At 42.6% G+C, this 26,014-nt stretch overlaps 3 protein-coding genes across 5 annotated transcripts in view; 2 read left to right on the forward strand and 1 right to left on the reverse strand.

Annotated features, from left to right (window-relative positions):
• Positions 1 to 1,893: 1,893 nt before the first annotated feature.
• Positions 1,894 to 5,855, forward strand: C1GALT1C1 (C1GALT1 specific chaperone 1). The gene is made up of 2 exons (XM_033137649.1): positions 1,894 to 1,956; positions 4,373 to 5,855. Exon 2 carries the CDS (start codon positions 4,389 to 4,391, stop codon positions 5,337 to 5,339), a length of 951 nt encoding a protein of 316 aa, XP_032993540.1. The 5' UTR covers positions 1,894 to 1,956; positions 4,373 to 4,388; the 3' UTR covers positions 5,340 to 5,855.
• Positions 5,856 to 7,284: 1,429 nt separating this feature from the next.
• On the reverse strand, positions 7,285 to 14,172 carry MCTS1 (MCTS1 re-initiation and release factor). 2 transcript variants are annotated; one of them, XM_033137785.1, is made up of 6 exons: positions 14,069 to 14,172; positions 13,532 to 13,684; positions 13,186 to 13,283; positions 11,032 to 11,165; positions 10,350 to 10,417; positions 7,285 to 7,488 (listed from the first exon to the last, which is right to left on the reverse strand). In XM_033137785.1, exons 1-6 carry the CDS (start codon positions 14,077 to 14,079, stop codon positions 7,407 to 7,409), a joined length of 546 nt encoding a protein of 181 aa, XP_032993676.1. In that variant the 5' UTR covers positions 14,080 to 14,172; the 3' UTR covers positions 7,285 to 7,406. The 2 variants fall into 2 exon arrangements, with proteins under 2 accessions (XP_032993676.1, XP_032993677.1); XM_033137786.1 differs by having other exon boundaries at positions 7,473 to 7,488; positions 10,350 to 10,430.
• A 9,504-nt stretch (positions 14,173 to 23,676) lies between these two features.
• The window catches only part of CUL4B (cullin 4B), a 31,056-nt gene continuing 28,718 nt past the window's right edge, over positions 23,677 to 26,014 (forward strand). The window contains exon 1 of one of the 2 annotated variants that reach the window (XM_033137054.1): positions 23,677 to 24,531. In XM_033137054.1, the coding sequence (XP_032992945.1) occupies positions 23,877 to 24,531 (655 nt within the window). In that variant the 5' untranslated portion in view covers positions 23,677 to 23,876. The remainder of the gene's footprint in view (positions 24,532 to 26,014) is intronic. The other variant, XM_033137053.1, reaches the window with a different exon arrangement.

Genomic DNA, 26,014 nt, shown 5'->3' on the forward strand with positions numbered 1-26,014 from the left:
TTTACCAAAAAAGGAGTACCGGTATATTCACACACATCTGCTTTTGAAACTTTTAAGGCTGCCTTAGGACACTTACAACAAGGGAGTGGCCTGTGAAATGAATGCCAAAATCAGCCTCTAAAGCAGCCTTCCCCCAAACTGATGCAGTCCGGATATTGCTGGACTCCAGCTCCCATCAGTCCCAGGCGCCATGGACTGTGGTCAGGGAAAAATGAAGTTGTAGTTCAAAACATCTGGATGGCACCAGGCTGAGGAAGGCTGTTCTAAGGCATCAAACCTCCTATTTGTCTTGCTGCTGCGTACCATGTGTCATGTTTTCCAAGGGCTTCAGTCATCCTTACGACAACTGGGCAAGAGAGGTTAGTATAGGTATCCCCATATTACAGGGTGGCAAAGGGGGGAACCAAGAGAATAGTTGCTTGCCTAAGATCACCTTGTGAATCCACAGCAGTTCAACCAACCAAGATTTGAACCAGCTAAGGGCTTCCTACTCACTCTCTCATCCACTAGACTACAGTAGCCTTCTAATGCAGTGATAGGCACTGTGGACCTCTGGGTCTTGTTGGACTCCAATTCCCATCAGCTTCAGCTAGCATGGCCAGTGATCAATGATGATGTGAGTTGTAGTTCAGCAACATCTAGAAGACCACAGGTTCTACCCGCCTAACTGCAGTGTATTTAGATTTTAAATACAAGGGTGAATTAAAAAAAATTAAGTAAAAGGGGTGGGCTAAAAAAATGAATTATTAGTTACATATAACTAAATATGAAAGGGACACAGGTGGCACTGTGGTCTAAACCACTGAGCCTACGGCTTGCCGATCAGAAGGTCGGCAGTTCGAATCCCCGCAATGGGATGAGCTCCTGTTCTTCAGTCCCAGCTCCTGCCTGCCTAGCAGTTCAAAAGCACATCAAAGTGCAAGTAGATAAATAGGTACCACTCCGGCAGGAAGGTAAACAGCATTTCCGTGCGCTGCTCCGGTTCGTCATTCTGGCCACATGACACAGAAGCTCTCTGCAGACAAACGCTGGCTCCCTTGGCCTATAGAGCGAGATGTGCGCTGCAACCCCAGAGTCGTCCGCAACTGGACCTAACGGTCAGGGGTACCTTTACCTCTTTAGGTGATATTAAAACAAAAGGTGTGGGCATCTGCTATTGATCTGTTAGCTTCACAGCAGCTATGCTCTGCATTTTTTTTTGCCCCTCAGCATGTACAGTGCCAAGGTGAAAATTATTTAAAAGACTTTCATGACCAGATAAACCTAGAAATTATGTTGATTTATTTGGAGCTGGAGTATCTTGTCACATAGATCATTGAATTGTAGAGCTGGACGCAAAAATGCCTTTGTCTTGCAAGGTAGTAATACTGTTCAGAACATTATATAGTTCTGCCTATATATGTTGGCCAAAGAAAAGAATGTTGACCTCTGTTCCATGTTCAACTGTTTCTAGATTGGGCATGTTGGAACTACACCTTGGTTCCTGCTTTGCTTTTCTCCACTCTGCTGGTGGAATTTTCTGCTGGCGTGTCAATTAAGTTCTATCAGTGAATATGTCATATCAGCACTGTTGCTCCAGATCTACCAGATTCTGCCACTTCCTAAAGCCCCTCAGGCAGGGTAACTGCAGTATAGGGTTGTGCCCCTCGTTTGCTAACAGTTTTCTGTCACTATGTTTCTCTCCTGTAAACTCCTAAACAGTAGGTGAGAGAAATGTATCCAAGAGAATGATCATTGTCTTAAAACATTGACAAGTATAAATCTCAAATGAAAACAGAATATATGCTTTGGGCTGCCTGGCTTTTTTGTGGTGCGAGCTTTCAGATTTTTATATAGCACATAAAATTAACATGCCACACTTCTTCTTCTTTTAGTGCTATTGATTCCCCCCCCCCCTTTTGGAAGACCCACCTACTGACCAGAGCACTGTGTGACATCAGAACAAAGATACTTCAGGTTTGTGGAAATAAGTTTCAGTGGGTGTGGTCTGAGTATGATTGACATTGAATAACATCCCATACTTCCCACTTGCAGGGGCATACCTAGGGGTTAGCCAGGTGAGGCTCTGCCAAGGGGGGAGCCAAAATCATGCCTTTCAACTCTGGTTCTGAGTGGCTAAGAGGCTGCCCACCCATCTGTGCACTCCTTCACTGCTCTGGATAGCCAGGCAAGGCATGCTGCTCTGGGCACCGCCACAGAGGAACCTGGTTGCTGGTGTGGGCCACCACAGCGGGGGACCCTTCCCAGTCAGCCAGCTATTAGAAGTGTGAGTGGAGCGCCCAGCAGAGCTTGGGGAGGGGGAAGAAAGACAGGAAGAGCAGGCAAGAGTTGCAGGAGGTAGAAAAAGGAAGGAAGGAGGCAGAAGGGAAAGCTGTGTATGGAGAGAGACAGACAGGCAGATGGTCAGATGGAGGAGACACAGGAGGGGGAGCAGAGTAGGCCGAACCATGATGGCCACAGAGGAAGTCATTGGCAGAGAGTGAAAGACAACAAAAAGCAAAGGCACTGATACACCTCCTTCCCTAGGGTGCCAGGTGGTCGGCGATACAGCTGCTTGCCAAGGGCACAAAGGAGCCTAGGTATGCCTCTGCCCACTTGATACAAGTCCTCTTTCCCCACCACCACCAACATTGGTAGAGTCTGTGGAATTTGTTGGAGTGGTGGCTGCTTAGAAGCTTATAAGGGTTGCTCACTGAGAAGACTAGTAATGGAAAGCAGGCATTCCCTGAATGACACATTACCTACCATAATCAATATTTCCCCTGCTGCATAGCTGCAGGAGAGTGTTTGGTATGTTCAGTTCCATGCTTGCAGATGACAGGTCTGCAGGATCTACCTTGCATTTTACTAGAACTTTGGAAACCACTAACCAGAACCACACCCCACCCCCGGAGGCGTGTGGAGCCAGATCCAACATAGTGGCTCAGGAGGCAAGGCCAGTTATCTGCTGCACCCTATGTGCAGCACATATATATGGTGACCTAATCTCCCCAAGGTGAAGAAGGGTATTTAAATATAATCAAAGAACAGTTCAAGGATATAATTATGAGATAAAAGTTACTACAGCTGCAATAGTGCAGCTGGTTCTTATAGTAAGCCCCACTGAACTGTTTGAAACTTAATTCCAATTAAACATAGGATTGTAATGCAAGTAGCTGTTAGACTATTGCTGGTATAATGACCACTTTTCCAATTAAGAAGTTGTTATCTTTTATCACAGTTTAGCCGGTCCCAGAATGTCTTTGTCAACAAACCAGCATGACATGCTCTCTCTTTCCTCATCCTCCTTTTCACAGGGATGTTATGATTTTATGCAACTATGTCATTCTCAGAGTAAACCAATTTAAATCAATCAACTTGACTTATTTTAGTCCATTGATTTTGGTGGCTCTGCCCTGAACTTTAGTTGCATACAACCACTAGACTGCTGCATAGGAAATATCATCCTACTTTATGCTATGTTATGAGTGTTTGTTCCTTATCACCAGTGGGGAAAAAATATGCTAAACCTCCTCTTCATTTAAGCACTTGAAAGTAACAGCTGCCTTCCTAAGATATGACACTGAAGCTAGAACATTTACAAGATTCTATTAGATTCCCTCAAGTCTTTTTCAGGTAGACCAGGGGTATTCAACCTTTTTATACCTACCACCCACTAATGCATCTTTCTTGATGGTAAAATTTCCTTACCACCCACCAGTGCTCGATGGAAGGAGGATACAGCTTGTGCCATAGAACCCCCTACCACCCACCTAGAATCCTGAAACACCCACTAGTGAGCAGTAGGGACCAGGTTGGCAACCCCTGAGGTAGACAGTTTGCCTGTTGAGCCTAGTGTTGTCTCCTCTGACTGGCAACAGCTCTTCATCATCTCAGGAGGCCACTGTCCCACCACCTGCTACCTAACTGGAGATGCTTGCTAGTATCCAGTTTAACACTAAGTAACCATCCCATCAGCACAAGGATTTACACTTGCATAATGATACTTCAACACCCACCAATCCCCACATGCTCTGGGTGCGTTCTACTAACACTCCAGAATAGATTTGGGGAGGATGCAGGGGAGAAAAAGGGGGCGGAGTCCTGTTGCAAGTGTTAAATCCTTGCACTGATGGGGATAGTCACTTAATGCTGCATTGGATACAAGCCACTGGAACTTGAACTCAAGCCATTGTACACACATGGAAAGCATGTGCTGTGCTCATTGAGCTATGGGTTCCTTGGGAGAAAGTCCTGCCATACTCAATGCAATTTACTCCTTAGTGTGTTGAGGATTGCAGCCGTAGTTGGTTACAAATTCAGATAGGGTATTTGTTTGTATATTTGTTTGACAAAAACCATGTGTTTCTTCCCCACCTGCCCACCCACCCAGATCTCTCCTAGGAAACATGATTTCCGAAAGCGGCTCATTTGTGAAGGGCATGATGCTTGGAGGGATTTGCTGTGTCTTGGTCACTCTTCTAGGACACATTAAGATGGGCCACAGCACTACGTCTCACGAACACCGCCATCTCCAGGCTCCCAAAAAGGAGGACGTTTTAAACCTCTCTGAAGACGAGCGCCTGGAATTGAGCCAGAGCATCCGTGTCTATTGCATCATCCTTGTCAAACCAAAGGATCTTGGGCACTGGGCAGCTGTTAAAGATACATGGAGCAAACACTGTGACAAGGCAGAATTCTACAGTTCCGAGAAGGTCAAAGTCTTTGACTCCATCGTGCTAAACACAGATGACATGTGGTCAATGATGAGAAAAGCATACAAATTTGCATATGAAAACTACAAAGATGACTTTAACTGGTTCTTCCTTGCCCACCCTACCACATTCGCTGTTATTGAAAACCTAAAATATTTCTTGCTGAAACAAGACTCGTCCCAGCCGTTCTACACAGGCAGAACAGAGACATCTGGAGACTTGCAGTATGTGAACGGGGATGGGGGGATCGTCTTAAGCATAGAGTCACTAAGGCGGCTTTACAAAGTTTTTGAGGATCCAGACAAGTGTCCCGAACAAGGGGGCATGATTTGGAAGCTCTCTGAGGATAAGCAGCTAGCTGTCTGCTTGAAGTACACCGGGGTACATGCTGAGAATGCAGAAGACTCTGAAAAGAAGGACATCTTCAACACCAAGTCAGTTGGCTCTCTCATTAAAGAGGCCATGTCGATTCACCCAGACGAGGTGGTGGAAGGCTGCTGTTCAGATATGGCTATCACCTTCAGCGGATTAGCTCCTAATCACATGCACGTTATGATGTATGGAGTTTACAGGCTCAGAGCATATGGGCATAATTTTAACGATGCCTTGGTTTTCTTGCCTCCCCTGGGCTCTGATAATGATTAAGACTTGTTCCTCAGGAGATGGTATGTAAAGGGTGTAAAATGTGTAGTCTTAATGTATAGTATCCTTCAGCAAACAGCATGTACAAAAGCTGATCCAAATTTTGTATTTGAAGGTAATGATGTAACTACGTGTTTTGCACAACCTGGTTTTATAATCTTTACAAGTGGGGAAAGGGGTGGGGGCTTAAAAACAACAACACTCTTCTAGAAATTAGAGTTGTTGTCTTCTGAAAAATTGTTCGAGGTTTCCTTGTCAACAAAAATCTGTAGCGGGTATATAAATATTTAAAATGAAAAATCATCCTCAGTCTACTGTAAATTAAATCTATTTTTGCAGTTTTGGGGTTTGTGTGTGTTCCATCCTTTCATAGTGGCAGCTTTTCATGCTCAAAGGGGATGGAAAAATACAAATAATGCCTTTAAAACAGCCTTCAGTTATTTCCTTTTGACTTGGTGGGATGGGAGGTGGGCTCAACCTTATTGTTCGTTTTTAAATAAAACTTTTCTGTTCTTGTCATTCATGTAAAAATGTGGTTAAGTACGTACTCCATTTGGTACCCTGAGGCTACTACTCCCCATCCATATGCCAGTTCTTACTGCTAGACCCCCTTCAGAGTATATGTGGCAATGCAGATAGATGCACTGAGGGGGAAGCGGGTAATGAACACTTTCGGTTAGGAGTATGGGAAACCTCAAGTGTAGGAGTCAAATTTGGTCCTCTAGCCTAAAGACTCTTCCCTGGCCACAACTCACTTGATCCATCCTTTGAGTATTCTTCTGTGAATGGGACGCATCCTTGGAACTGTAACAACTTATTTGCCTGGAAGGAGGTGGACAGGGTCAACATCTCTGGCTTATGTGTGGCTGGAATGTAACCTACTAAATAGCCATGCTGATATAAGGAATGAAGCTCATGGGCTTTAAAAGTTTATCCACTGCAGTTTCATGTTTCCAAGGACTGCTGCATGCCTAGTAGACTATTCTTTTTCCTTTTAAGCAACAGCTCCAGTTCCACTAGTGCAAGAGACTTCTTGTGGATAGGAATTTCCCCCTCCTTTCCTCCCCACTGCAAGGCTGGGGAACCCTCTGGAGCAGATTTTTGGGGCACATAGGGAAAAGAGAGACAAAAGGCCCATTGCATGAACAGAGTTCTGCTCATGGAGCACTGGATGCAACTTGCAGTTACTATCATTGCTTCTGAAGCTTTTCAGTTTCCAAATAAATTAGACCTCTGGAGTAACTGCTGCCTCAGAAGTCACTCTGAAGTTGTAGATGTATGTTTTGTTGTGGTTCGCAGCTTGTTTGCTTTTTTTAAAATTTTATTTTCATTTTTTATAAGCTGCTTTAGCCCTAAATGGTCACAATAATAAATAAAAATACTGATTTGTGTTTTTAAAAGAACTAATAAGGCAAATTCAAGTTCAATAAGCAGGTGTAGTACAACTTAATTAGAATGCCTGCTGAAATAGAAAGGATTCTGGCAAGCAGCTGAAATTCAACAGGGAGGGAACCTGTCTGATCTCACGACAGGAGGGAGTTGGGCAGAATCAGAATCACACCGCTGAATGTATGGATCCTGGTGGATAAGCCACTAACAGAGGCCCCCTCAAATATCTGAATGACAGGGCAGGGGTATAAGGAATCAGCCAGTACTTCAGGTAACCAGGCTTTGTAAATTAATAGAAGAACCTTGAACTTGCCTCAACAAAATATGGGCAAGCAGGGCAAGCTTTTAAGCACCAGGGTTATATTCAGGCATTGTGGGCTGCACACTCCCATATCATTTTGTACATGCTCTGGTTATTTGCAGTAGTCATTTATTACACTAGCTATTACTGAAGCACATAAAAACTTGGTTTGACAATTTCATGGATGTAGGCACCACAGTTCATGAGAGTTAAAACGCCAAAGGACAGGTGTAAAGAAAACCATCTCACCTGATGTTATTTCAGCATTCACTTGATTTATTTAGCATCACCATTAAACAAAGTTTACATTTAGCCACATATTTGAAAAAGAAGAATTAAAAACAGGCCAAGCTGACAGGGAATGGATTCTTCCTGCTGCTTCACTTATACGTCTTCATATGCCAGAGACCATCATTTAAATAGTGGATATTCTCAATGCCAATTCCTTTGTTGACCTTCTCACTGCAGAGGAAAGGAGGGGGAAAGAACAGCAAACACTGATTTCCAGATCTCCAGGATAGGTATTTAGAATGTAGACCAACAGGACTAGCCTCCACACCAACTTGTTAAATTAAGACAAATACTTTTTCCATTGATCCTTAATAACCAACTCAAAACTATGAGCATTTTATTTTGGGGGGAAATGGATGCACTGAGAACTTTTTATAAACACATACACAACTTGGGTGTCTTTTACACTTTTAAAGCATCAGAACTTAATCGTCCTCCCTCCTTCCAGCATATTAATTCTGTCTCAGCAGAAATCTTGCTCTTTTTGTTGTTTATAATTTTGAGTGCATTTTTTCTTGTTCAAACATTCATAATAGTTTATAGGGAAGGATAGTTGATGAGAGGGAAACAGGGGAGTTAATTTGATCACCATCATACATCTGATTACATACTGTATGTAAATCTAATGCGCCATTGAATCTAATGCGCACCCTAATTTTTGTGGTGTGATTTGGCCAAAAAAGATGTGCATTACATTTGGGTAAATACAGTAAGTTAAAACTGTCCTATACTAAAACAGATTACTTGGTCCATCTTGCCCCATCTTGTCAACACTGTGTTATACCAAACTACATCATACTTGGGAGTAGACACTCCAAAATTTGTGGACATGACTAAACTAAGTTCAATAGGTATACTATAACTTAGCTAGCTAAAGCAGTGACTGACATGGCTCTTAGGCAAAGATTTTCTTCCAGCACTATTTCAGATCCTTTCAACAAGATCCTGGGCCCTTCTGCATAAGAAGCTTAACCACTAAGCTTCAGTCCCTCTGATTAAATAATATGGAGTACTGCCACCGCTTATTAACAGATGCAATTGGAAGACCACTTGGTGGAACATCTACTGCTGGTCTGGAAGGCTGGTTACTGCCAATATTAGGTCCTGGGAGGCCCAGGTTCAAAGCCCCACCAGCCATAAAGTACACCAGGTGACACTGCCATCTCTCAGCCCAACACACTTCATCAGGTTGCTGAGAGGGGTGGGGAATGGAGGGGTGGGGAAGGGAACTATGTACATCACCTTGAGTTCATTGGAGGGGATATGAATGACATAATCTCTTGGAATAATAAAAGATTCCCTGAACTCTATAGCCAGCCACAACAGATCTATCCATCATCATATTTGTTCAAGGGCTCAGAATGCTAGCAGTAAAAGTGCAATAGAATGTTATTAAGGCATATACTTTAAAATCCTGGCTGAGGAAATTTATAGCTGAGGAAATTTCATTTTTGTGGGAAATCTCAAAACTCATAGTTAAGCCTACATTCCATGTCTGGATCTTAGTTTTGAATATATGCATCTTTTAGGAAACAGATTGCAAATATACATTTGATCTAAGAACTTCATTTCGCTATTTAGTTGCCACTTAAAGAAAAAAAGGGGAGAGGAAGTACAGTTACAACTAATGAAATGTGAATACTGTAGTTTATGGGTTTTCCAAACTATTATGTAGATGGAGAAAAACCTAAAGTCTTCCTTTGGGAGGGGGGAAGCTTTCAACCTAGAGCAGAAAATTAATTTACAGTACTCTTATTACTGATATGCAGTTGAATTACACCCATAAGGAACTACTGCTGTTTTAGATGCAGCAATATATACTAAAAGGTTCCAATGAAACCTATTCTGCTAGACTTGGAAATCCATGCAATAACTGAATACAGGCAGGCCCCATTTGCATGAGGGTTACATTCTGTGGCACCACGCACATCAGTGAAATCACGTATAACAAACCCATTGAAAAAGCCAGCAAATTCCCTGTTCTGCCCTGCCCTTTTAATGATGTTTCAGTGACAGCTTTATGATGTTTCTGGGTCACTTCCAGGTTCAGCGTGATATGCGTAAAACAGTCGCGCATATAGAACACGCATAAACAGAGGGTTGCCTGTATGCTTCAGTTTTGGTTATGTTTGGTTTGGTTTTAAGTTGCTTTGTGTTGCCTTGGGCAAGATAATGTGACATCATCATCATCATCAGTTAGTAATTTTTCTTTAATAAAATCCAATATCCTATCAGATGAGACTTGTCTGAAATATGACACTAATGCATGCTTCTTTCCAATACTTTTGGAAATAGAAAAACAAATCTAAAATGAAACACTGGAGGTGGTGGGAAGAGCCTTGTCATTCAGTAATGGAACAGGACAATGCAAGTTTGTATTTAAGCACTCACCTGGTAGTCATATGTGACATGGAATTGCATGCAAGCAAGTAGGCTGGCAGAAAGAGAGAGAGTGAAAGAGAAAGCTTTCTAACACTCTTCTGCACCCAGAAGAGAGACCAAATAGGCTGCCCTTGGAGAGACATCTCTTCCTCTGCACCCAAATGCAGAAATGGGAGTGGGCATACAAGAACTCTTGGTGCCAGCTGTACCAAATTAGTGCAAAAGGTAACTTCACAGCTTAGCAACTTTTGTAGGCTTATTTACATGGCTGGGCCAACACCATCAAAGATCATCAGACAATATTAGATATTCAGAGATGTGAAAGACCTATTTGAAGGTAGATGCAAAGAAGCCCAAGCTGTGGATCACACAGCATCAGCTGCTCAAGGGATCATCAACAGCGTGAGAAAATTTCATTCTACATTTTGGACCATTTGCTTTAGTATTTGAGAACTATAAGCCATCTTGGGTATCTTGGCAGAAAGTATATTTATTGTATTACCTACTGCTACTCAGCTGAATGAGTTAGTGGGTCTGAGTTCAAATAAGTCTGAAGTTTTCGAGCCCTTCGTGTTGGCCTGAGCTACCCCACTCTAAAACAAGCAATGACAGTAAAAAGGTACATTATTTTTCTTAGAAAATTAACTCACATATCCTCTGCCGACATCTTCATGACTCCAACACACAGGGCATGTTGCTTTCCTTCGGCCATTATTGCCTATAATCATCAGCTAAGGAAAACATCTGATATGTAGTATTGAAAAAGACAACAAGAACAGCAGCAGAAAGACTAACAAGGGAAACACTATTTCAAAATGGTCACAAGAATAGCGTGCTGAAGCAACTAACCTTTCCCTGTAACTATGGAACATTTAGGTTTATAGTGTATCTAGAGGCACTGAAAAATACAAGACTCTCAATCCCTAAAACCTCAACACTTTCACATCCAAGAGACCAATTATGTCCACCCAGTTTACTTGTTTTATTTTTAATCACACTTTTCAAATATAAATATTGTCTCACAAAGCAGCTCACATCAAACTAAGTAGCCAGCTAACAAACTAAGAAGACAAAGCATGCAAGGGAAAGGAAGAAGAAGGAGATCACCCAATCCAGCCCATGGACCCTCTACAATCATCCAATGGTTTGCTGTCCCCCCAAGTTGTGTCAACATTTATGTGGAAAGATCACCACACTGAACTATAAAACCTAAACATTTAATGCAACTTTTAAAAAAAAACCTAACCCTTTATGTTCAGTACAGCTTGCCCTGGCAGATGCTACAGTGAAGAAAGAAATATTGAGCAACACAGGGCAGCTATCCAAGGATACCACGATTGTATCAGCAGCAGCAGGATAAAGTTTAGCTCCTGGAGACGTCAGACCAGGGCACATGATATTTGCTCCACTAAGTACAAATTTAATTGCTCCTTTATCAACTTGTTGATGTGGTAGAATGAATGGATCTGAGAAGGGGCAGGGGAAAATTAGAACAGATACAACACTGACTGTTATATGAACATTTAATACATTCATCATTTAGATTATACAAACAAATGTGTACTTTAAAGATACATGAAGTTGTATTGGAAGAAAAATGGTGTCACCAGCAAAATATTCCACTACTTCCATTTATTCTCTAACAAAGTGATCTTACACTGGGTAGGTTTTAGGTATCTATAATCTTAATACATATTGATGAAATTTAAATCCATTTATTCAAACATTTATTTCAATTAGTAACAATAATAATAATTTTTTATTTGTACCCAACCACTCTGGGCGGCTTCCAACAAATATTAAAATAGGTATTTTCAAAGCAGCTTGCATGATCGTTCATGTTAATTCTGTAAACAAATTACGAAATAAACTATGACACTGAGAAAAAGAAGCCGTGAAACTGAAAAAAGCAGTCATAAAAAACCTTCAGCAGAAAAGGAACAATTCATGCACAACTCTGCTGGCTACCAGTTAGTTTCTGTGCCCAATTCAAAGTGCTGGTTTTGACCTATAAAGCAACATCTCAGGACCACAATACTTCAAGGACTGCCTCCTTCCATATGAAGCAACCCAGACCCAGCAATCATAATCTGAGGACATCCACAAGATGTCAGGAGGGTGGTAACCTGAGAATGGGCCTTTTTGTAATGGCTCCCTGCTTGTGGAATGCTCTTCCCAGAGAGGATTGCCTGGTGCCTTTGTTACATAGCTTTAGGCTCCAGGCAACAACATTCCTCTTCAACCAGGCCTTTGGCTAATTAAACAACCTATGGCCTTTTAAACTGGGGGGGGGGGGTGTATTATATTTGTTTGTTACTAAGTTATGTATTTTTGTGTTTCTATATTGTAAACCACCTGGTGATCCTCAGATGACGGCTGGTATAGAAATGTAATCTATATATATAAAACGCAAGTGTCTCTGCGTCCAGTCCCTGTGTCTCTGGGTTTGCGCTAGTAGGCGGAGGGTAGGATCGGGGAGGAAACACATGCTAATTCTATTGGTTTACGAGAACGGAACGAAGGGAAAGTGTAGCGCTCTTCCGCAGCCGCTGCAAGACTCAACTTGGAAGCCCCATTCATTCGCGGCTTCGTTCACTTATACCCTGGACAATGCTGCTCTAGCAATCAGGTGGCACATGATGCCGAATAGTCTCCTCTGTGTGCCCCCCCCCCGCCTTGGCCACTTTCCGCGTGCTTGACCACACAAGAAGCTGCTTTATATATATATACAGGACCAGGTTGGTGGATTTTCTAAACCCCCCCCCCCAAAAAAAAGAAGAAATATTTTTTTAAAGTGAGTTTTTTAAAAAAATTCACCACATATGTTCTAGCGCCCGTTATTTTAACGGGCTGAAACCACTAGTAAATAATATAATAATAGTAAGTACTGCAGACCCACAAATGTCAGTGGAGTGAGCATAAGCCCTCTCCGCCCCCACCCTCTTTTCTGGACACTTCCTGGTTGTGGCAACTGCACACATACTGAACAGGTCATTGCCTGTAGTATTCCTCTTTTTATGCACCTCCATGTTCCTTTACACTCTCTAATTGTAGTAGCTAACCTTCTATTCCCCTCAACTTAGTGGATGCACTGGAGAAAGATAACTGAACCAAAAAGGCAATCCTCATAAACGGCAAAGTATAAGTTGGAGGCAAGCAAAAGGGAAGAATAAATATGGAATGGAATGGGCAGGCAGCTGTTGCACACTAAGAAAAATAAAGGACATAATCAGAAGAGCACATTTTCTTTAAAAGAAACATCATTGGTATATGAAAATACCCATAATGCACAATACAGCAACTGAAAACACTGGAGAATGTACAACTTAATACAGATACAAAGCAGTGAGCCAGTAGGCTTTTAACTTCACTTGCTGTTATGAAGCCACCTATTTACACATATCAGATTGCAGAAAATAATTGCATGTATTATGACAACCCCACTCTTTCAACTGCAACCCAACATGTCTTCTCCAACACACTTACATTTATGAAGTAATCTGAGTGTGGGATAAAATGGTCCTTCCCTTTGCCTGAAGAACAACAATTCTCCATTTACTGTGAGGATTTCTATATGTTCATGACTGGAAGATACAAAGTTTATGAGAAATTTCAGTTCTGAGCAATAAGGAAGTGAATATTTCAGACTGTGCACGCCTACAATATTTCATGTATTCCTCAAAACCAAATGGTTTAACTCTTTCAATATTTACATCCACTCATCTAAATAAAAACCATGACAGAGCAATATTCCAGGATTACTGGATATTATTACCAGCAAACATGAATAGACCAATATTACTCAGAAAACAGTATGAAAGGAAATACTGACCAACGTACTATCTTCACAGGGTCTTTCTTTGGCATAATTTGGTTTAGCCATGGTTCGATTCCAGGAAACTGGTCTATCAGCTGGTTCTTAATGCCTTTAATAACAGACGTTTTCAGTTGGATGCAGTTGGACACATTTTCCTTTTCATCAAATCTGCCAAAGGGGACAAGATTTTCAGAGGAGACTTCCCAATGCACACAGATATCACTCCAGGCAATTAAAAAACACAGTACATAAAACATTAAGTCACACCCGAAGGTGCGAATGCAGTCTCGGTGGTTTTAAGCAACTTGAGTCCATTTTATTCTGGCAGGTAGTACTCCTGAGTATGCCTTATTTAAGGTTATCAGCAGTAAAAATAAAAATAAAAAAGACATGAAATCCTAGGCACATTTTCTTTGAGGAGAACGGTGAGGGAGGCCGTCAATTCTGAACAAACATGCCCAGGATCCCACTGCCAACAACCAGAAAGCCCCAGGCTGTGAGGGCTTCGGGGATCAGAATCCTGCCCACGTTGCCTGCCCTCCCCTTACTCACTTTTTGAACATCTTGGCGGGGTTCCCGCGGGAGCACTAAGAACCGAGGGCCTGGAAGGTCAGCGACTGACAACAGCAGCAGCAGCAGCAGCAGCTCCCACGCAAGCCCTGCTCCCACACTCTCGAACCCACGCAAGCACGAGGCCTCTCGCGGCTCTTCCTTTATCTCCAGCGCCAGCCGCAAAGGAAACCCGCGCAGTTTTACGGCCCCCTCGCGTTGCGGATGACAGCTTTTTTCGAGAGAACGCAGCAGCAACCGGAAAGCAAAATAAAATGTAGAACTACAACTCCCAGAAGGCCATGCGGCAGCTTGCTTTTTTTGCCCTTCCGGACTTTGGCGCTGCCGTTGCTATGGAGACCAGTCACCTACAGTTTAGCGTGCCCTTTTGTTTTTGGTGGCTGGAGATGAAAGCTGCAGGTCTAACCCTACTTACCTGGGGAGTGCAGCCCCACTGAATTCAAGCAATGCCTTCTGAGTAGGCATTGTTCAGATTGCAACCTAAGCACCTCTCAAGCACACCTATGCAGATATATGTGTGTGTGTATACATTCATATATATAATTCACTGTATGTATAATTAAGTGCTTTTGAAAGGTCGTTTTTAAAATAATAATAATAATAATAATAGAATCACACCCTTGCCTCCTTGCTTCATGGTCATACCTTTATGGTCCTCCTGTGGCAGTGGCCCAAATTGATCAGAACTGTTGCTTCAACCAAATTATTATACATATGATAGTATTTTTGTCACTTGGTATTTCAAGTTACTTCGAAATGCTGATTTGCATTACCAAGCTGATGCAGGCTAGAGTTTCAAACTGAATTGCCACCAAAATCAAAAGGGCCTCCCATATGAATGCTTCTTATTCCGTGAACTGCCCTGAGACTCCAGGTACAGTATAGGGTTTTACCCGGTATTTCAATTCTGGACTTTTTGCAGTAAACAAACAAACTCCCGCTTTTTAAAGGCTACGTTTGCCAAATCAGATATGCGAAAGTATGGAGCATCCCAAAGCACATGTGCTGATAGGAAGGTTCATACCCTAGTAGTGTCTGAGATAAGAAACAACCATTACTTTATTTGAAGTTGTGGGCTGCTGACCCTTTTAAAAAGAAGGTTTGTGAACCTTTGGCGTTGTGAGGCCCATTCATACAACGGAATTAGAGAATTCAGTGTTTGGTGTACCTCCACAGTGTTTGGTATGTTGAGAAGTAATCTTGGGATAAAATCGCTCACCTGCTGCTCAGGCCATATGCCATGAAAGTGAAGGAAGCGTAGTTGGATTGTGTCAGTTAGTCACAAGGAAGTAAGTAGCCTACATGAGAACATTTCGCACCATGCTGAAGCCTACTGAAGTCATGTACTGCAGTGTTTTTCAACCACTGTTCCGCGGCACACTAGTGTGCCGCGAGATGTTGCCTGGTGTGCCGTGGGAAAAATAGAAAAATTCAAGAGAATTACTTTATATATAGTCAATATAGGCACAGAGTTAATTTTTTTAACATTTTCTAATGGTGGTGTGCCTCGTGATTTTTTTCATGAAACAAGTGTGCCTTTGCCCAAAAAAGGTTGAAAAACACTGATGTACTGTAGCCTGATTGTAGACATGGTAAACTCAGTCGCTCACTCGAAGGTAAGTGCGCAGTTCTATTTACTTAGTTGATTATATCCATGTGACATCCTAAGTTTTATTATACCTGTAAGTGCTCTTAGTAGGAAGTAATTTCCTTTTAAATTTGGTGTGGGTGTGAGTGTGTCAGGTGTGGACTCAAGTGCAAGAGCAGAAGAAATGCCAGAAACTGATTTGGCTGCTTGAATCTAAGAATCTCTTCTTCAGAAAGTGAGTAGTGAAGGAGTATGGCCAATACTTGAGACCACAAGCCCCAAGACTTGGTGACTTGTTATGGCTTGAAACCCAAAATCCACCGCCACTACCATAACTTCTCTGGTTCCGTCTTGAATTCCTGCCTTGCATCACTTTCTATCTAACCCTGTAAATGAGGCTTCCATCAACATGGCACCCTCCATGCTTCAAATCCCATCCATGGGAGACATAGTGTGCATGGCTAAGCTTACACATAAAGGCTGGATTTAGACACATAAAAAAGGTTTAAGGAAAACACGTTGTAAACCTCAAAGTGGGAAATCATGTTGGCAAAAGATGGAACACACAGTGCCATCTGGTGTCACAGTTTTCTGTACTAATGTAGCTCAGTCCAGTGACAAGAAGTGTAGGAAGACAGTGAGGTAATATCTTTATGGGGAAAATCATAGGCCTGTAGAGTTGGAAGGAATCCTGAGAGTCATCTAGTCCAACCCCTACAATACAGGAATCTCAGCTAAAATATCCATTGGTCGTTTTATAATGTACTAGAGCAATAAGGAATAAGATAACATAAACCCATTTTGAGTTACTTGCAATAATAATCTATTATACTTGATCTTAGCATGGACATTTTCTTCCTCGGTGTTCAGTTCTAGAGTGCCCCTTTCATTTTTTATTGTGGCATCTGTTGTTATACTTCGTTAGCGTTTTATTGAAAATAAATATATGGGGAGTGGGGGGCACCAAGTGATAGAATACAAGCCCCCGCTGCAGTTTTTTTGGGGGGGATTAAGCAGGGCCAATCTTCCTACTTGGTACACTAAAATGTGGTATAGCCCTGCTAGAAAAACTAAATGATAAGCTGCAAGTCCTCGGGGGCCAAAGGAAAAAGGACAGTTTCTTACCTGCTTGGTCTGATTTTATTTCACTTGTGAGGAGGAACATAGCTGAGCTCCCCCCCTCGGCCCAAATATGGCTGATGCAGTGACTCAGGGCATTTGAGTACTTTAATTCCTTACATTTGGTATAATGGGGTCCAAGTTTTGTGACCCTGTCTTGCTTAAGCATGGACTCGACTAGATTGGTAAAGAAAAAGCATCTTATGTATTGTATACCTGTACAGTACAGTATATGATATAATACTGTGGCACCAGATGGCGATGTGGAGTCCCATATTTCCCTACCAAATTTCCCTGTATGAGTTTACAACACGCTTAACAGATCCAGCCCATTATGTCTGTGCCGTAAAAGAAAACTGGGTAGTGCCAACATTCCCAAGGGAGGCTTGCCTGGCACCTTTATTACATATATTTAGGCACCAGGTGAAAATATTCCTTTTCAACCAGGCTTTGGGCTGATTAACATATTATACCTCTTTTTAATGTTTGTGTGAGGGAGTTTTTGTTTTGTTTTGTTTTTGTTTTAATTATGTATTTTGTATTTTTATCTTGTATTTTTATGTTGTGAACTGCTCTGCGATCTACGGGTGAAGGGTGGGATACAAAACAAACAAACAAACAAACAAACAAAAAATATTATTACAGTAGTATTGTACTGTTCCTACATGGAATTCAGGGTTCTATACATATGAGTGATGTGCCATGCACAGGGACTGATCAGATTCAGATCTGGGCTATGTACACATTACCAGCCTAAAATGCAGCAAAGTTGTTTTCTCAATTTGGATTGAAGCTGTTTTAGGGGAAAATGCATCAAAACACAGTTTATAATAATAAACGTCAGAATTGATTCAGGATAGGTTTCTGGAAAATAAATTGCTAGCAGGGTAGGAGTTTTGGTCCTCTAACCCGGGCATATTTCTTCCAATACCTGTGTTTGGGCCAATACAATGAATATTACCTTCTCCAGTGGAGCATATCTGTTATTATTAGGACAGGTGACAAAGGCAGGAGTCTTATGGCTCAAAAACTTCCTGCCCCTTCCTTTCAGGTTGCCTTTTCCAGACTGCAGTTCCCTTTCTCTAGAAAGTACAGGGAATGGATATCTAACTTTTCATCGGAGGGTGATTATTTTGACAACCTTCTAATTCAAATAAGAGCACTCTGTCAGCAAACATGTGTTAGAGACCAAAATTTATCTCATACATCAGGATCCTGAAAGCTTCATTTGATACTGCCTCTCTGGTTACAATTAGGCAGGCATTTATGATGTAAACAATTTCCTAAATCCAAGGAAGTCCCAAAATGGCTTGAATTCCTGCTTGAAGTTCATATTTTGTTTTCATTATTCTGCTGGATTTCTTCATTGGCCGATTATGAAGGACAATCTGTCTGAAGCCCTCTTCCTAGAAGAATCACCATTGGAATTTGGACTTTCCCTCTCATACCTTTCCAAGCATGTTTGTTAATCCATCGTTCACTGCCTTTTCCTTCCTTCCTGTAGGGCAGGAAATGTGGAGAGCTGACCTGAAACCTCTCAAATTCCATCAAAAGACACCAGATTGGGTCTTGAACAAATTAGATTAGGTAGAGGGCCAATATAATTTCTTTGGAAGGTAGCAATTAAATTGTCAGCATACTCATCCACCATCAGTAGCCTTGGATCTGAAGGGTTTAGATTAAGAATGTAAAAGAACTCATCTAAACCCATCTCTTGAACATTCATATTGGTGCAAAAGCAGGTTTCTGAATTCAAGTTCCAATCTTTATAGATGTCATTTAATTATTTAGTTACAGAATCTGAAAGGGACTTAGCGAAATCAGACCTATCCCCATCTTGATGTACCTTCAAACCATCACTAACTTCAGTTTCTTTGCTGATAGGTATTTTCTGCAGTGCTAGTCAGAATTCCTGTCTCCACTAACCTGACCAGTGTACCAATTATGGCACACAAAAGATTTCCCCCCACATTTGTTTAGACAATAAACATTGTTCACATAAAAGTTCCCATGGTGAGGGAATTTTCTGTTGTGGCTGAGCCTACTATGCAAAGATAGTTATTCTGCATTGTTAAGGTTTCATACTGTGAAGGAAGCTGAGGTTGCCTATGAACATATGTATCAGCTCCTAACAAGTCCAGATCAATTGACCAGTTTGCTAAGATTTCATTAGAAGAACATGTAGCTAAACCTCTTACTTGAGATAAGGCATATCCTGCTCAATTTCTTGCACACTTGCCATGTAAAGGACCAGGGCTATCTATATAAGACATATTAACTATATCTTGCTACAGTGTTGAAGCGATGATTCTTCAACATCAACTTCATTGGACTGGTCATGTTGTGCGGATTCCTGATTATTGTCTATTAGCAACTACTCTATTCCAAACTTTAAAATGGAAAGCGCATTGCTGGTGGTTAACAAAAGAGGTTTAAAGACTGTCTCAAGGCAAATCTTTAAAAATGTAGTATAAACACCAACAATTGGGAAACACTTGCCTGCAAGTGCTCCAGTTGGAGAACAGCCTTTACCAAAGGTGTCATGGGCTTTGAAGACACTCAAACTCAGGACTCAAGGGAGAAACGTGCCAAGAGGAAGGCACACTTGGCAAATCCACACTGTGATCCACTACCGCCAGGAAACCAATGTCCCCACTGTGGAAAGGACGTGTGGATCCAGAATTGGCTTCCACAGTCACCTACGGACTAATTATTAAAACCGTGTTTATGGAAGACAATCTTACTCGGCTATGAGTGATTGCAGAAGAAGAAGAAGAAGAAGAAGAAGAAGAAGAAGAAGAAGAAGAAGAAGATCTTGCTACAATTTACAATTGACAGTTATTTCTATCTCCCTTGCTCCTATTACTGGGTTACAATAGTCTAGCATAGATTTCTGGACTAAATTTGGCAGTGAAGTTCTGGGGGATTTGTATAAAGCACTGCGGGTCCGTGTTTATGCGGTAACCATGTTAAAACTACAGAGTATCCTTCGGGCAAGTTGGAGTGGCTAAGCATTCCTTATCAGCTAAATGCTGAGCCAAAGCAGCTGCACTCCCAGTGCTTGTCCTCCAATTAAAATATATGGCTTTCAAGCCAACGTAAAAGCAAAACAGATAATAAAGATATGCTGCTTGTCTGTATGTTGCAATTAACACTGCTGAGCTAACTGACTTTAAAACTATTCAAAATAAAAACAAACCAAAACTAGGACAGTGGAGTTCCTATATTCTATACTTGTGGAAAACAAGACAACTTTCCTGCCCTACCCTCCTTCTTCTGGAGATTTTGCCGAACTCCATTTCACATGATTTTAACATGTGTCTACAAGTGCCATATTCTAAAATGTTATATTTTTATAAGACAAGGTTGACAAACTTCTGAACTGCAAGAAGTCTTCTTCAAATAGAAGTTGCTAAAAGTCTGGCTACTATTGAGTTGTGTGTATATTTAGGATAGCCATACTGTGTTACTAAGGTCACATAGAGCTTGGAAGATCCCATGTTCAATCCTTGGCATCTTTAGATAAGTCATATTAGGAAAACCTAGAGAGCTGCTACCACTCAGGGTAGACCATGGGTGTTGGTGAACTACAACTTCCATAATTCTTGATCACTGAACATCATAGCTGTCAACCTTTCCCTTTTTTGCAGGAAATTCCCTTGGGAAACAGCAGGGAGGGTTGACAGCTATGCTGAACATGCTGGTTGGGGCTGATGGGAGTTGTAGTCCAAACATCATCTAGAGCATGAAACCTTTGTTCCTCCTGATGTTGTTGTACTACAACTCCTATCAGCTCAAGGGGCCAATGATTTAACTCAGTATAATATAGCTTCCAATGTACTCATGAAGAGGGCAAATGACATGATTTCCAGGTCCCAAAGTGAGATATATAGCAAAGAACTGCAGAGCAGAATGCCTTTGATTCAAGAGTTCCATTCAGACAATCATAACTTTTTCTAATACACTCTTACATTTCCTCCTCACACTTCCAAGTCAATCAATATTTCACCACCACAGAGCATGCTCAGACCTCATTTTACTATTCTGAAGTGCTCCTTCAGGATATTTCTTTTATATTTATGTAAACTCTATGGTTTTACTAAGCTTACTAATACCTCACATGTCTGGGAGCAGTGCCATTTTGTTGTGTGAAGGTCCACATTGTAGAATGCTGTTATTAATATACAACGTAGCATACTGTGAGTTCATTGTCCTCTACAGCAACCAACAGCCAGCTTTTCCGCCCTAGTAGAATCACAAAGTTGTAGCATTGGTTTACTCCAAGAGTCATCTAGTTGCCTTCTGTAGTAAACAAGAGTGAAATGCTAATCATGCTTCCTTTTTAAAAATTCCTCATTAACCCGTATAATGGGTTCCCTATCGGTAGGAGAAAATAACAGAGGCCAACCAGAGAATATTGAGAAGCAAAGCAGCTATTAAGCCTGATCTTTATTAAACTGTTACAACAGGGTCCTCACTCACCACAAGCAGGAAAGAGGAGGAACCCAGAACAAAGCTGTGCCAGCCCTTATGTAGACTTTTGAAATTGCCCACCCTCAAACTCAAGACTACCCCCAGAAACATCATACATACATCACAGAAGGGGTGTAGCCCAAGACTACCACCCCAATACATCATACATACATCACAAAAAGAGGTGGTCTCCAGCAAAATCCTGTCTGGCAAAAAACCTATCAATGGTCACTGATCGCATCACACAGGCAGCCTGGCCATTCTTTTGTAATGATAAATACTTAATTCCTGAGCCAGGTCACAGACTCACCCTATTCACACCTTAAATTTGCTCTTATGGCAGGATTTGTGAACACACACAAAATGGGGAGGTTTTTTTTCCTTTCCTCCCTCCTTGCAGAGAAACATTTGGTCAGTTTGGGAGAGTCAAAATAGTTTCAGGACTGTCTTCCTGTACTGTTTCAGACATGTGGTTTATATATTTATGTACGTGTTTGCCTTGTACATTTAATTTATATATTAAATTCTTGTAACAATGCACAGGTAGGATCCACTGTGAAATGATTTCTTCCTCCACAAACTAAACATAACATTAAATATATTTTACCTAAATGTCCCCACTGTGGGAATTAAGACTCTACAGAATTATGTGGAAAAGAGCCCTTTAACTAGTTCTATTTTTTTACTCCTATAAAAGCTACAGAAGACACTCCCTGTTTAAAGTTTAAATAACAAATAACTTTAGTGCACTTGCAGGTTAAAACATAAAATGCACATAGGTCTTAAGTTGCTAATACATCTTACATAGATTTGTATCCAAGATAAATACTGTTACAGACTAACTCTGAGGCAAACAGCAGTGCAACACTTCAGCTGCTCTCACACAAAAGGCTGCTCATAACTGTCATAACTGTATACACTGACATAACTGCCTCAGATGTATGACATCAGAGTTCTACTGCCCTTGTATTAACCCTTTGATTAGTATTTTGAATGCTTCCATCCCACTCCTCACCTCCCCTAATGCAAATACGATCTATACTTCAGGCTGATAATTATAAAAAACGCAAGCCACCAGCCAGCAAGGAGGACGAAACTATCTACCAAGGCCAACTACCCACTCCTCCTGCTCATGATGATGATATGTGCATTTATTATTTTATTATTTTATTTTTTAAATGTAGGTGAAAAGTGAAGGCGCACTTAACGTTGCTCATGAACTGCAATAAAAAAAAAACCTAAAGCATGGAGGCGTGGCGGGAACCGGGACCATCCCCTCAACCAATTTCTGTCCAGGAAATAAAGGGGGTGGGACACGCGCTTCCTCACCATTCCCCTGTAAAAAGGCAGAGAGAAGAGAGCAGTGAGAGGGAGAGGTTGTTTCTCAATGAGCTCCAGCTCCTCCGCTCGCGTGTGCGTGAGGCAACCCCGAAGCCAAGGAAGCCCGCAGGGATAGATAAATAAATAAATAAATAAACCCAGAGGGTGTGGGGCGCTGGGAAAGCGAGGCAAAAGAAGGGCTGCTGCAAGCAGCAAGACCAAGACCAGGAGGGATCAAGAGTTGCTGCTCGCAGCAAGACCAGGACCAGGGCAAGCGGCGTGGCTCGGGAGACCTGCCAGCACACTTCGCCGAGGAGATGCAGCACGCCGGAGGCGGCAACCCCGCCTCTTCCCGCGAAGAAACATCCCCAGAGGCTGGAGCGCGAGACTCCCCAAGGACCCGGATCCCCGCGGCTGGGCACGAGAAGGACTCGCGCCGCCGCCGCCGTCATCGCCGCCGCCGCCTCCACCAGCAGCAGCAGCCGCCCGGCAACATGATCACTTCCGGTAGGTCAGAGGGCAGAAGGAAAAGCGGGTGCCAGGTAGCGGGGGGGGGAACGTTGGGGCCCGGGGCCTGTTCGGGGGGCGAGTGGGCGAGCAGGTGAGTGAGAGAAATGGGCAGGGTGGGTAGGATTGACCCCCCGCGGGCTCCCCACACCCGAAGTGGGAGTTCCTCTTGCCGAAGAGCCCCTCAGCCGCCCCTTTCGGAGCTTCCGGGCGGGGTGGTCTCCCAGCATGCCCAGCGACCGGATGTGCCGCCATGTTTTGGGCTCCCTGCCTCTTGTGCCTGTAGTATTGACAATAACAAGCGGCGCGGCGGCCTCCCTTGTTCGTTTTCCTCTCTCCCGGCCGCGAAGGAAGTGGCGGGGAAACGAGAGAGAGAGGGAGCGGGAAAGGGAGCCCAGCTCCCCTCTCCGCCCCTCCTCGGAAGAGAGGTGATCTCGGGAAAAAGAGCGAGGCAGAGAGTGGAGGGGACCCTGGCCGCCTCCGGGAGCTGAGAAATCGAGGGGACGGGCAGAGACAGAGTCGCTGAGAGAGGTTCGCGGGAGTCCGGGGTAGGGTGGCCAGGCCGAGCTGCCCTTCCCCTCTCCGGGAGCCAGACGTCTTTTCTGAGAGCTCGATCCAAGCGAGAAGGCGTGAAGGGAAGGCCGGCAAGGGCTTCCCTTCCTCCTGAGAGGGAAGAGAAGAAAAGCGAACCGGCTGGCGAAGGAGGCACTTGTTCTGCCTGGACTGACGAGGCAGAGATCTTCCGCAACTTGCTCTGCCTACCTGTCACACCAGAAGGATTTGATGCCCTTCAGCCTGCTCACCTCTGTGGTGTTCATGTTTCCCACAGGTTTCACTTCCCCCAACCCCTCAGCAGCAGCGGCTCAGGAGGTCAGATCTACCACTGATGGTAGTAGCAGCAGCAGCAGCAGCAGCAGCAGCAGTGGTGGTGGCACCTCGTCTTCTTCCAAGAAGAGAAAGCTAAATAGTAATAGCAGCAGCACCGATAGAGAAGAGGTTGAATCCATCACCTCCTGCTCCTCCGTTCTTCCCAGAAATAACTCTTCCACATCCTCTATTGCTGCTGCTACTACTACTACCACCATCACCACCACCACCACCCCTGCCACCTCTGCCTCCTGTTCCTCCTCATCAGGAGTTGCCTCTTCCAACCATTACCTGCAGAAGAAGTTGCGCTTTGAGGACTCCTTGGATTTTTTGGGACTTGATGTGAAGATGGCTGAAGAGTCTTCCTCCTCTTCTTCATCGTCGTCACCTGCTGCCTCTTCTCAGCAGCACCAGCAGCAGCAGCAGTTCAAAAACAAAAGCCTCTTAATTTCCTCAGTAGCTGTGGGACACCACGCAAATGGCCTGACCAAAGCTGCCTCTTCCACCGTCTCCAGTTTTGCCAACAGTAAACCTGGGTCAGCCAAGAAGTTAGTGATCAAGAACTTTAAAGGTAACATGGTTCTTTCATTCCTTATCTCTGAAATGTGTATCTACATAAGGAGGGATGGCACGTACTGTGCAGAAATCTTTGGGGTGTGGGATCATATTCACCACTCTGCCATGGAATCCCTTGTTAGAGGAAACCAAAAAAAAAGTCAGGTGTTCATTCATATGGCTGGTTTGAAAAAGTTATGTTTTGACTAGTTAACTCTCTCTGTAATTGGTGATTGCAGAGGGGAGGGACAGGAATTTCTCATTCCTTCTCCAATGGCACTAAAAATCAAACCAGTCCCCCTCAACATATCCCCAGTTCTTCACTATACATCCATGCTCCAGTTTCCCCTTTCTTGCTGCAGTTCTAGAGTTAAATGGAATGTGAAGCTTTTAAAAATGTGACAAAAAGATATAATATTGAAGACAGACTATTTTTAAGTTGCAGCTTAGAAAAACTTAGATTGATGCATACGGTATGCTTCTGTTTCTTAAACATATTTGTGAAATTACAACTCTTTCCCATAAGCAAGTGTTTAGAGATTTTCGAACAAAGTTGTATGCTATTTCCTGTAGCTGCATGTGAGGATCCCTACTCTGAAGTACTAGTATGCAGTGCTGGTACAGAACAGGGCAGAGCATCCTTCACCTCTCCTAAAATCATACACTGGAAGTTTTCATTTGAATGAGGTAGCAGCTGTTTCGTTATTTCTCAGTCAGTTTGGGATAAAACTGTAGGAATACAATCATTTCCACAAATATAACGTGAATCTTGTACTGTTGTTTGCCAGAGACATTCATCTTGGATGGTAAGGAAGGAAATGAGAGGATCCTATCATTTCTGGAAATTTGTATTTCCCCGAGGCATGTGTGTGTCCATAGTCTGAGAACCTTTCAAATATTTCCTGTAATGTTTGGTTGAATCCCAAGTAAAAAGCTTAAAATTATTATTGTAATCAGCATACATATTACATGGAGGAGGCTAGATGGAGAATGAGAGGAAGCCAAAGAAGATTTTTGCCTGAACACTCAGATTTATTAAGCAAGATGTAATGGGAGTGTTAAATTGGGGTTGTAGCTCTCCTTAGATAGAATGAGCTCTGTTGGTTCTGGTTCTGAAAAGAAATTCCTAGGCTCAGAATGTGCTCAGAGGCACCCTGCTCTTTAATTCTAACTGCACCTCTTTTGCACTTGTCTCTGGTTGGTAAATTTTGGGCGTCTAGTAAAAAAAAAGTACTGGTAGATCTGAGAAGTGGGAAGGTTGCCCATTCCTAATCAAAAGTTTCAAAACTAGGTAGCGGTAACTTCAAATGGGGTAGTAATGTTAATTTGCTGCAGTAAAAAAACAAAAATGTCACGGGGGACCTCAGGGCACCAACCTTATTTCTGTTGTTAGTTTTTTTAAACTGTTTCTAATATTATGTTGCAACTGCTGCAATCCACCTTAGGATGAATGGTGGATATTAACATTCTCTTGTGAATTTTGATATCCGTATGCGTAA

This window comes from Lacerta agilis, chromosome Z (assembly GCF_009819535.1).
Source record: "Lacerta agilis isolate rLacAgi1 chromosome Z, rLacAgi1.pri, whole genome shotgun sequence".
NCBI classification, from domain to species: domain Eukaryota; kingdom Metazoa; phylum Chordata; class Lepidosauria; order Squamata; family Lacertidae; genus Lacerta; species Lacerta agilis.

What these genes read in the sequence shown, in the direction of transcription:
- C1GALT1C1 (XM_033137649.1), top strand. Translation starts at nt 4,389, where the DNA reads ATGATTTCCGAAAGCGGCTCATTTGTGAAGGGCATGATGCTTGGAGGG.
- MCTS1 (XM_033137785.1), bottom strand. An exon ending in CCTGTGAAGATAGTACGTTG is followed by an intron (nt 13,284 to 13,531) that starts GTCAGTATTTCC and finishes TGTATCTTCCAG; the next exon opens with TCATGAACATATAGAAATCC. An exon ending in ACTCAGATTACTTCATAAAT is followed by an intron (nt 11,166 to 13,185) that starts GTAAGTGTGTTG and finishes GCCCCTTCTCAG; the next exon opens with ATCCATTCATTCTACCACAT.